The sequence below is a fragment of the Typopeltis vanoorti genome, chromosome 11, assembly GCF_054136105.1.
Source record: "Typopeltis vanoorti isolate ZY-2024b chromosome 11, IOZ_Tvanoo_1.0, whole genome shotgun sequence".
NCBI classification, from domain to species: domain Eukaryota; kingdom Metazoa; phylum Arthropoda; class Arachnida; order Uropygi; family Thelyphonidae; genus Typopeltis; species Typopeltis vanoorti.
Window position 1 is genome coordinate 138,080,069 of NC_143559.1, and position 12,216 is coordinate 138,092,284.

The 12,216-nt window shown below is 36.5% G+C and overlaps 1 protein-coding gene across 1 annotated transcript in view; it reads left to right on the plus strand.

The window, feature by feature from the left end:
- LOC150102106 (protein lifeguard 4-like) overlaps positions 1–12,216 on the plus strand; it is a 127,071-nt gene that overhangs the window by 82,176 nt on the left and 32,679 nt on the right. The window contains exon 6 of the mRNA XM_090400505.1: positions 5,453–5,570. Within this exon, the coding sequence (XP_090256631.1) occupies positions 5,453–5,570 (118 nt within the window). The remainder of the gene's footprint in view (positions 1–5,452; positions 5,571–12,216) is intronic.

A 12,216-nucleotide genomic window follows, 5' to 3' on the forward strand; every position in this document is an offset into this window, starting at 1 on the left:
AGTCTTGTGCATCCCCTTTACCCTTGTAGATGGGAACAAGAGTACTCTCCCTCCATTCCTCGGGTATATTTTCCTGTTACAAAAGTTGGTTACACAAGACTGACTTCTTTAAATGTAGCTTATCAAAATTTCTGACAGACCTCACATTTTGCTTGAACAGCTGAGAGTTGTAATCTTTGTGGAAGGCAGAGTTGGGGAGAATGTTCCAAAGGACAGAAGTAGACAGAATGAAAGAGGAGGTGGTGAAGTTGGTTCGGTGAGTTTCAAGGTGGACTGTAAAATGGTGTTGGTTAGCAGTGGCTCTTGTTTTAATGATTTTGGAGGAGAGTGGAGGAATAATAATGGCCAATTCAACAGAGCAGTATTCATGAAAGTATCTGTAGAAGAGGAACAAGGCAGAAACTGAATGTCAGTGAGAGAGGAATTGAATTCGGTTTGTGAAAGCATTAATTAGCTAGATTGCCCTCTTCTGGATAGAATCGAGCAATCTTAGAGAGGATTTTGGTGCACCACCCCAAATATGGGAGCAGTATTCCATGACTGGGCAGATTTGGGGTTTCTATTAGCAGCTGTGAATGTGTGAAGTAATGTCTTGTGTGAAAAGTAAGTCTTTTGGCAGCTGCAGAAGCTATAGTTGAAATATGATTGTGCCAGGAAAGATCGGAAATGCAAGTCAGTCCATGAGGAGAAATCTAATCGTGTTTGGATATCCCAATATTACTGAAGGTAAGGGGGAGGGATGTGAGCTCTTCTAAAAGATCTGACAGAACTGAGTTTTGGTGGCATTGAAGTTTGCAAGGTTGTCCTTGCACCACTGGGATATAGCTAGGAGATTTGAGTTCAGATAACTGGTTGTGTTAGATCTTGAGGATTCTAATACAAGGTTTGTCAAATGAAAAGGACGAATGGAGTGTACTGTTGTCAGCAAGGCTATGGTTAGGATTGGAAGTTTGTGAGAGCAAGTCATTTATATACAAGAGGAAGAGAGTAGGTGAAAGAACAGAACCTTGGGGTCCTCGTGCATTGGTGGGGAAATCTGAGAAGAATAACTGTCCACCATGACACGTAGTGAGTGACCAGTGAGAAAGTGGACACTGTAATAGGATGCCATGTTGCAGGCAAATTGTTAACATATTGGGCCATCCCATGTCAACAATTAGTGACATCATAATGAGATTTAAGCGCAGGGAGTTAACTGTAAGTGCTACCTGCAGTGGACGACTTCCACACTCACCAAACATGACCATAGTGTGCTACGCAAGATAATATGTAAAAACTATGACTATAAACCACCACTGGTCAGCCAACACTTTGAATGTGGAATTCTGGGCATTGACTGTATCATGTATTTGCACAAAAACATTCAGAACAAGGTTCATGGCATTGGTTTCCATGGGAGGACCACATTATGCAAGCCTCACATTGCCTGAACCAATATACACTGTTGTCTTCAGTAGTGCAAAGAGCATGTACAGTGGGACATGGAAGCTTGGAAAGCTGTGTTATGGAGTGACGAATAATGCTACACTCTCTACCAGTCAGATGGACTGGTGTGGTGGATATCCAGTGAACATATCTTACCAGAGTGTGTAACACTAACTATGAAAATAGGATGTGGCAGTGTGATGGTATGCTCCTGATTTTCCTGGTTTGGCCTCAGACCTCTGTTTGTGGTGCCATAAACATTGAACTCTGAGAGATATCTGAACATCCTGGGCAATGCAATGCTTCTTAATTTGTGGCATTTATATGGAACTGACCATTGTCTCTTTCAATGAAGACAATGCAGTGTCATAATGCTCCTGCTGTAACTGCATGGTTTGTTTACATGAAAATTACCACACTTGATTGGCCTCCACAGAGCCTTGATCTCAACCCTATTGAACATCTGTGGGATAAATTGAAGTGTGTAAGGTCAATGAACATACACCCTACAAGTCCAGGATCTCATTACTTGCCTGCAGACAGAATGGCTCAAAATTCCCATTAATCGCTATAGTATGCTTGTGGAAAGTATGCTCTATAGGATTGCTAAAGTCATTGCAGTGTAACAAAGTCCAGATCTTATTAATTTGGGTACTACTATGGCTGTTTGTTCCTCACACCATCGACTTCTTTCAAAGCAGTTGTGTGTATAATACATGCATATATTCATTGCTGCAATTCAGTTTGCCAATGGCTTTTCACTAAAAACTATGGATTTTGTAATATGCTGTGCTTGTGGCATGTATGCATTCCAGAAAAATACACAAATGTATTTTTCATAAGTAAACTGTCAGTCAGTGCTTAAAGATAATTACTAAGGCAACTTGTGATGCTGGGGAGTATTCCTGTAGCTCTTGTTAACTTACCTTATGAAACTTTCATAGTTTATACATGCAGCTTTGAAATATTACTGGATCTGATATCCACTTTGCTTATATAATTTTGCTTTGCCGAACTGAAACCTTTTGGCTCTTTATTTTAGTAATTATTTTTATGCACTGACCAAGGTTGCTTACAAAAAATATATTTCTCTGAGATTTCAAATTCCTTAGTACTGAATGAGAGTTTTTGTTCACTTAAGGTTTCTGCCTGGTCTCTGAAGAGAACCAGTCAGTTCGAAACAGCTGTCAGGCCAGTGAAACCTTATCAAAATGGACTAATAAAAGGTGAATATATATAGAAGCTTGGGCAGCACCTGCTTTTTAAGTAGTCTGCACTAAGACAACTTGTGAATGCCAGGGAGTGTATTCCTGTAAGCCCTCTGGTCAACCTACCTTACAAAACTTTCATAGTTCCTACATTCAGCTTTGAAATAATGCTGGATCTAATATCCACTTTGCTTATATGGTTATGAAAGAGATATAAGGAGATGGGTGGAGAGTAGATGCATGAAGAATATAAGACAGGTCAGGAGAGTGACTAGTATGGTAAGGAAGGCAAAACTAGAATATGAGAAGAGATTGATCCTGAGATTCAAAGAAAATCCTAATGAATTCTTTTGTTATATGGCCAGTAGGAGGAGAGATGATTGTGAAAGAATAACAATGTTTGACAAAAATGGAAATAGAATGACTGATGCAACGGACATAGTGGCATTATTGAATAGTGGAACACTTTATTGGGGGTATTTTATCCTAGAGAAGTAGGTCTTAATACTAGAGGAATGAGACATGTTCAAGGTTTAGAAGTGCAAGAAGAGATTGTTTGAAATACTGATCACTCTGGATGTCAATAAAGTAATGGTTCTGGATGGGATTTTGCCAAGGGTGTTGAGAGAACGTGCTAAAGAAACTATCCCCTGTCAGCTCCATTGACCCTGGCTTCTGAAATGGTTTATGAGAGTCTGGCCATTGGAAAGGTAAGGTGCCCAAGGAATAGAGGAGGGTATTATAGTGGCATTGTATAAGGGTGGTCGTAGAATGGAAGTGTTAAACTATAGACCAGTTTGTATTTCATCAGTAGTTAAGATTTTGGAGAAATTAGTGAGAGATCATTTACAGCATTAGGCATGTGAAGGTAATGTTATCTGAGAGTCAACATGGATTTGTTATGGGGTCCTCTTGTTTTAGTAATCTGATTGTCTTTTATAATAAAGTTACAGGAGTAGTTGATGAGGAGAAAGGCATATTCTTCCTTTTTTAGATTTTACAAAGCATTGATAGGGTGCCACATGATAAGCTGATATTTAAGGCACAGCACATAGGTTTGGATGTCAGGCCAGTGAAGTGGATTGGGGATTGGCTGTCTGATAGTATTGGAGAGTTGTGTATGAGGAGGCAGAAAGGAAGCAGAAGGTTATAAGTGGTATCCCACAGGATTCAGAACTGTATTGTTTAACTTTTATATTAATAACATTGTAATGGATTGCAAGGGGGTATTCAGTTGTTTGCAGATGATGTGAAGTTGGGAAGGGTTATTAGTAATAGTGCAGATGTGATAGGTCTTCGAGAAGATTTGAATAAAATGGACAGATAGGCAAATTAATGGGGTGTCAGTTTAATCCTGCACAGCTGATCTGACAGATACAAACAAATTGTTTAATATAAATATTCTTACACATATGTAGCTTATATCTTGGAGGTCATGACTAGCTGCACATGCATATATTACAAGTGATATTCCACACTGCTTATGCAGTCAGTTTTGGTTTAACGTGTTATGTAAAGCTTTGTGATATTTGATAGTAAATTATATCTGAGAGATACCACGAACTCCGATGTCAGTATGGTATTTTTTTTTTTACTTACCGTTGAAAATGGATGGAAAAATATATCAATTGGATAATCCATCAGATGTTGAAGAGATTCAGCAATTGTTACTTGAGTCTGATGATGAAATTGATTGAGTCGAATGTGAAAGTGATATTTGATAGTAATTGTATCTGAGAGATACTGCAGACTCCGATGTTAGTATAGCATTGGTTTAGTTATTGTTTTTTTTTCTTTGTTTCTTTGTTCAATAATTTCTAGATTTTAGCTGAAAATAAATAAACCATCATGTATTATATTTGCAGCGGTTTTTTATTTTTTAATTTTATCGCATTGTAGCACATACCAGTAATGAATGTATCTCTGAGATACATGCAACCTATGCTGCAATTTTTTTGTCCGTGGCCCCTGTAGGGTTTATTCAACTAAATGTAAAGTCTTGAAATTTGGGATACATTGATTGGAGGCAGCATACTGTTGGAGTAACTGTACTGGAGAAAGTGGGGGGGGGGAACGACAAAAGATCTTATGGTGACAATTGATAGAAACCTGAAGTTTAGGTGACATATTGCAAAGGTTGTGAAGGTAACTCAGAGGATTGCTGCAATACTGAGAAGGACACACTGACCAGCAGAGATAAGAGTTGTCATTCCATTGTATAAAGCCCTGATCAAACCACATCTGGACTGTTGTGCTCAAATTTGGTCCCCATGAGTTGAAAGAAATAAAATAACCTTGAAAAGAGTGCAGAGGCAGATAACAAAGATGATATTAGGACTGTACAGTGTTAATTATGAGGATAGACTGAGGGAATGTAGATTGCAAAGTTTGGTAGATAGAATAAGGAGAGGTGATATGATTGAGACATTTGAACTGTTGAGAGTGAGTTACAAGGTGACACTTTGGAGTTCTCGTTTAGTGGAACAAGGGGAAGTAGCAAGAACAAGAGACTATCCCTTGAAGTTGCAAAAGGAAGTCATGAGCAGGATGGTGAGGAGTGGTTTCTTTGCATGGAGGGTGGTTGAACCGTGGAATGCATTGCCTCATAGAGTGGTGAGAGCACAAACAGTGAATGAGTTCAAAGAGTGGTATGATAGACTTGTGTTTTCTAGGGCTGATCTCCTATGATGAGTCTTGTAACTTTGTGGATGTACTGAATCATAATAATATTCTGTAATCTCTAAATTTTTGTATTAAGTTTTACAGTGGAGATATAACCTAGACATAAGATAAAAATTGTTTTAACCTTTCATTTTTAGTTACATTCTATGATCAGCTGGCTGTGTTACAGGCATTTTTATTGACATTATGTGTCACTGTTGCACTCACAGTATATACTTTCCAATCCAAAAGGGATTTTAGTTCTTGGGGTGCAGGGTAAGTGATGAATTTTTACATTTTAACTTAATATATTCAAACTTAAAGTCATTCCATTGTAATATTATTTTAAAGAAGATCATTTGATTATGCCCATCACTATTATAAATGGAATATATAAATCATTGTATAATAATGTATAATGTGTTTATTTACTTTCCGTGATGAGTCTTCAGACTCTGTGGTAGCCCATACAATATTGGCAATAATAATAATGACATGTGCTTATATATCCAGCTAATTTAATAATATTAACAACACCAACAAACTATTTTATAAAAAAAGATGTTTATTAACTGGTTTATATTTTAGTGGATTTCAAACCAGCATCCTTAGATCATAAAGCAGCATGCTATAGTTTACACATGACAATGAGTAAGCAAAACAATTCAAATTGTAACAGACAAAAGATCTGAAGTCCTAGTTTGGTGCTCTCTCTGATATTGTAAAAAAAAAAGTATTATTACAGCTATGTAGGAGTTGATGATTAAGAGAATTCTTCATAGTCGTGACTAACTCTAAAAATAATTTTCCTGACCTGTAATGACTTCTAAATAGCATTGGTTTTCTTGAATTCCTACATAGCTGTAATATTTTTATTTATTTTTTTTTACAACATTAGAGGGCATCAAACTGAATCAAATACAGGTCTTTTCTGATCCAAGGGTACAATGTTCTGTTTTTCTTCCATTTGCACTATGGAGGCACAAACTTTATCAAAACAAATTTTTTTAAAAAATTTATGGAAGAAATCCAAGCTGCCATGCAGTCATTCTTGGCAACTTGGATTTCTTTTACCTTCAGAATGAATACAGATTAGTAGTAATCATATAGCAAATTTCTGCTGTTTCTAGAGCAGCGATTTTCAATTGGTGTGCCGTGAGCGATCTTCAGGTGCACCTCGAGATTTATGAAAACAAATTAATTGAAAGAAATAATGTCGTAATTTGCACATTTATTTATTAGTGTCTGGTCTTCCCTCTTCTTGTGTGTGTAAATCAATCAAAATTATGCCTATTTTTTGCCAGATCATCAAAAAAATTAAAAGAATACATTTTTAGTGTGCCACAGAATTTTAATAATTAGTCTAGATGTGCCGTATTATGGAAAAGGTTGAAACTCACTGTTCTAGAGGATTAAAATAAAAAAATATGTAATTCAACCCTGAAGTATGTTCAGGTATGTTGATAATATATTTTCATTTTGGCCACATATGTACTCAACATTTCCCTTGTTTAACTAAACAACCAATACAGATGTATTCACTATACTTTACTTTCTTTTTGAAATCCAAAACAACACAATCTTACTTTTCTTTATACACCCTAGTCATTCACATCTTTTTTTTTCATCCTCATGATCCATTGTGCATTGCTGCTTCCATCCATCCCAAAATTTGAATTCATTGAAACTCATGTCAAGAGAACTAGAACAATCCTCTTCAAAGCAACCCTTTAGCACAGGCTACAACATTTGGAGGAGATTCGTCATTGGTAACAGAAGACGCACCTTCAAGTTATCTACATCAGATAACACTTTGTTCAGCCTGTCATCCTGTTAGCCTTTTCAAACATATTCAAGATCATATTTTCTGGTTCCACATACTTCTATCCTTTGCTATTTCTTTTGTTATACTATAGAAAAGGAATTAAATAAACACTACTGTATTATCCTTTTATCATTTTTTTATTCATTTTGGCTATTTTTTTTTAACTTGAACCATATCAGTGACTCAATCATTAAATATAATGACATGCATTCATAAGGAATGCAAAGAAGATTTGGAGGATCTTATTATGAAAGTTAAAGAAGAAAGTGCTAAATATGGCCTTTAAACTTAACATCAAAAAGGCAAAAGTTATGGCAACATGTGAACTTAATGATTTTGTAAGTAGATGAGGAGAAAATGGAAGTAGTGAACAAATTTGATCTCCTAGGATCTCAATTTAATAAAGATGGGTATTGTATTGAAGAAGTTAGAAGAAGATTATTACTCGGAAGGAAAGCAATGACATATTTAAGCAAGATCTTTAAAGAAAAAGACATCAGCATCGCAACAAAAATCAGAATCATGAAAGCAATGGCATTCCCTGTGGTACTGTATGGATATGAAAGTTGGACCCTGAGAAAGAGTGAAAGAAGGAAGATAGGTGCATTTGAATTATGGGTTTGGAGATGCTTACTAACAATACCATGGACTGCAAAGCAAACTAATAAATCAGTGATAGACAGAATAAAGCCAGATTGCTCCCTCAAAGCTATAATCATCAAGCCAGAATTATCATACTTTGGGCATATCATGCGAGCAAATGACAGTCTGGAGAAGATGATGATGCTTGCTAAAGTTGATGGAAGAGAAGAGGAACTGGAATGCACCTGAAAATTCTGAAAGATATGACCAGAGACAGATCTGAATGGAGAGCATATGTTCATAGAATCACCGGGAGTCAAAAATGACTTGATGGAACATAACAATTTCATAAGGAAAGTACAAAATTGTTTTAATCTTAAATTAAGACAAGTATTTCAAAAAAAAAAAAAAAAAAAAAGCTATGCTTTAGTGATGCATTTTTATAATATTTTTGATTGTCTGTGAAAATTCTGGTAGTTGTGATGGATGTTGGTGTAGTTGAAGTTTGTCATAGTTGGTGGATTGTGTGTTGGGGACAGAGAGCTGTAGGGTACTCATAGATGCCCTCCCTCAACGAGTCTTTGGACTCCCTGGAGGTGTCAAATAATAATAATAATAACACCCATATCATTGGAAAGGGGTGGATTCTTTTGTCTTTTTTTTTCATTGTAAAATAGATCCTAGAGTGTTGGCTGTTGACGTAAGCTGGTGAGCTGAAAACATTTTTAGCATATCATGTCTTAGCTATATGATGGTAGAATTGTGGATAGCGGTATGTGTATAACAGTGCATATTTGTAGATTTTTTCTGCAGTTAAAATAACCAGAGTGCTTGGTAGAATGAATAAAGCTAATAAATCAGAATTAAAGAGAGTTTGAATTTATTATTATTATCATGTGACACACTCCAGAGGTTTCTTATATGGGCACATTAGCCAACAGAGAGGTTTTGTTCAAAATCGACTCTAACATTATTATCTTTCATGAAGATGTCTGAATGGAACATTTGAAGTACATGTTGTTTAATGTGGGGGGAAATAAGGCTTGTAATTAGAGCACTTGGTCATTTATATGTAGGAGAACAAATATGTTCTCCTATATATAAACATATGAGACTCATAACTGACATTATGTCAGCTATGAGTCTCAACAAACTTTTATTTATGTTAAGAAATTATATGGTTTATGAACTGTTTCAGGAGGCCAGGATATAATAACTCTAGCATTTTTAGAAGTGTCTTTTTTGTGTGTTTGAGTAGTTTTAGTGTCAGTTAAATATTCAGTGGATGTCCTTGAGGAGACCAAACATTTTCTGATAATGGCATACCTGTTCTGAGGTAGAGTCCTAAATCTGACAAATTCCAGGGTGGAAGATTTTTTTTTTTTTTTTTGGAGGCTTTGAAATTTTTAAGATAATGACTTTCTAGCAATATTATTGGTATTATTATCGTCCATTATTGTGCAGCAATATTTTAACATTATTTTGTCAAAAAAAAAAAAAAATTTTGGTTATTGTATAGTTGTTGACAGTTTGAGGGTTGTTAATATCTTCTTTTTTGAGTTTAGTGGATGAAAGATTAATTACAGTCTGTTCAGGTGGCAACTGAGGCTTATTTATAAATTCCTTGAAGTGACCAGCTTTTACTTTCTGTACGGAATCATTAGGCATTTCTGAGAGAATGGGTATGCAGCACTCGATTTTAACTATGTGAGAATGTTTGAGTCACAGCACAGAAAAACTATGGATAGGATTTGATGTTAGTGATTGAAGGTCATTAGTGTAGGTCAAAAGAATATATCCCTACTCTGGTTCTGACAGAAAAATCTATTGAGAACTAACTAAGAGAACTAGAACTGTTTTCAAATCACAATGGTCTCACTGCTAAAATATAATCTTTTTAGTCTTAACAAAAATGAACTACCCTTCTTCATTCACTGGCAGGTTCTTTTCATTGTTTTTAATGTCAACACCAATAACACAGTAGTGCCAGGTATGAGATTACTGTGATTAAATAGCAAGAAGAAACTATCATAATATCATAGTACTATTGTAATATCCTTTTTCTGATAGGATATTACGATAGAAAGGAATGATGAACAGGAAGGAATCCATTAATGTGCTTTTCGAAGAGCTTAAGATTATAGTCATCGGGAAAAATTATATAAGGTAGGCTTCCTTCGAAGAACAGAGTTAAATAGAATGCAAGATGAGGATGAGAAGTTAGTTTGATAAGGTCAAAGCTGAACTATCTAAGAATATTGACCAGCTGCTGCTCATGTTCTTTCATGTTTAGAGGAAAGTGGAAGAATGGTAGCAGCCATTTCGGTTGAGCAGTGAAAATACCTTTAAAAATATCATGCAAAAATATCTTACCTGCACTGAGAAAATGATTAGAGGGGGGGGGTATGAAAGAAGGGTCATCTGTTAAATCGATTGTCTTCTTTTGGATAGTATCAGGCATCCTTAAGGAGCAAGTGAGAATGAAGTAAGAGCTTTCTTCTGAGAGATAAGATAGGATTGGGTCTGTCTTGGTACACAGAAATTCATTAGATTATTCTTACCCTACTGGAGAATGGTGAGATCAGTGTCCAAGACATTGAACATGGATGATCTTCCACTGAATATGGAAAAGTAATACAAGGCTTATTTAATGACAAAAGGAAATGGAGTGTATTATCATCGGAAAAACTATGGATAGGATTTGATATTAGTGAATGAAGGTCATTAGTATAGGTCAAAAAATGTATCCCTTGGGAGTACTCTGGTACGGATAGAAAAATCTATTGAGGGGAAACTCTCATGCTTGCAATGACTAGCCAAAGAGAAAAATTTTGATGGCCCATTTACAAAGAACAATTTATTATGAAACTGTCAGTGCAACATTCAAGATCTATTTACTGTGCCCATGACGATGCCAGTGAGGACTGTCAAATTACACTATTTAGTTATCATTCTGTTTGCCTTCTTTCTTTGTGTGGTCTCATATCCTTAGCTGTTTTGGACATGAACTCCAAATAGTCAATGGCATACTTTCCATGTGCACATACATATTCATATCTTTATGCCTGTGAATTGGTTACTGAGGTGGAAAATTGGCTTAATAATTAAATAAAATCTAGTTAATTGTTATTCCTAGAATTGTGTATCTTCCATTAAGCAACAACAAATTTTGAACATTATTATTATTCAGGCCTCCATGGAGTCAAAAGACTCATCGTGGGAGGTCCTTTCTAAGAAACACAGGTCTATCGAGACTCATCGAGGGAGGTCCCTCCTAGGAAACACAGTCTATCATACCACTCCTTAAATGCATTGACCGTTCTCACTCCCACCACTCCATCAGGCAATGCATTCCATGGTTCAACCACTCCTCACCCTCTTTCTCACGATTTCCTTTCGTAACTTCCAGGGATGGCCCTCGTCATGACTCCTTCCTACTGTTCAACCAAGCGAAAGAACTCCCCAGTTTCTACCCTGTAATCACCTCTCTCAACAGTTTAAAAGTCTTAATCATATCACCTCTCCTTCTTCTATCCGCCAAACTCTGCAGTCCATGCTCCCTCAGCCAGTCCTCATAACTAACATTGTACAGTCCTGAAACCATCTTTGTTATCTGCCTCTGTACCCTTTCCACAGTTAATTTATCCCCTTCAAATCCTGGGGACCAGATCGAAGAACAATAGTCTAAGTGTGACCTGATGAGAGTCTTATACAATGGAATGATAATCCGATAAAGAGCCAAGAGGCTATTTTTTTCCGGCGGCATAAATTAAGTTAAGAGGATAATAAATCCCTCATTATTTTAAAGCCGGATGCGAAACTTGGAGATCGAAATCTAAGAGTTTCATGCCGAAGAACTATCGGCAAGTTCACGCGTAAGTCCACACCTGGATAATACAACACTAGGGCAACTCGGAGCAAAGTTGGAGCAAGCGCCATCACTATCCTTAATATTTTCTCACAATATAAAACGCAGCTCCTAGGAGATGTATTGCTGTTTTTCATTATGAGGAGAGGTCACTACCCAGACCGGTTTCGACCTTTATTGAGGTCTCATCGGTGAGTAGTGATGGAACTTGCTCCACCTTTGCCCCGAGTTGCCCTAGTGTTGTACTACCCAGGTGTTGACTTACGCTTGGACTCGCCAATAGTTCTTCGGCATGAAACGCTTTGATTTCGAGAGATTTTGATCTTTGAGTTTCATTTCCGGCTTTAAAATGATGAGGGATTTATTATCCCCTTAACTTAATTAGGAACGATAACCCTTTTATCTCTGTAGGTCAGTGTCCTTCTCATTATTGCAACAATCCTATGTGTTACCTTCGCTACCTTTGCAAGATGTGGAGTATCTGATGACTTTCATTCGGCTACACCAATTTTATGTTTTAGTATATTAGCTGATTTATGTATCAAGCAGTCCAGTAATAAAATTGGAAAGATAGATATAATTCATCCCTTTCCATTTACAGTAATGTAATGCAGTTTATTTTATTATTACCTGACACCTCCAGGGAG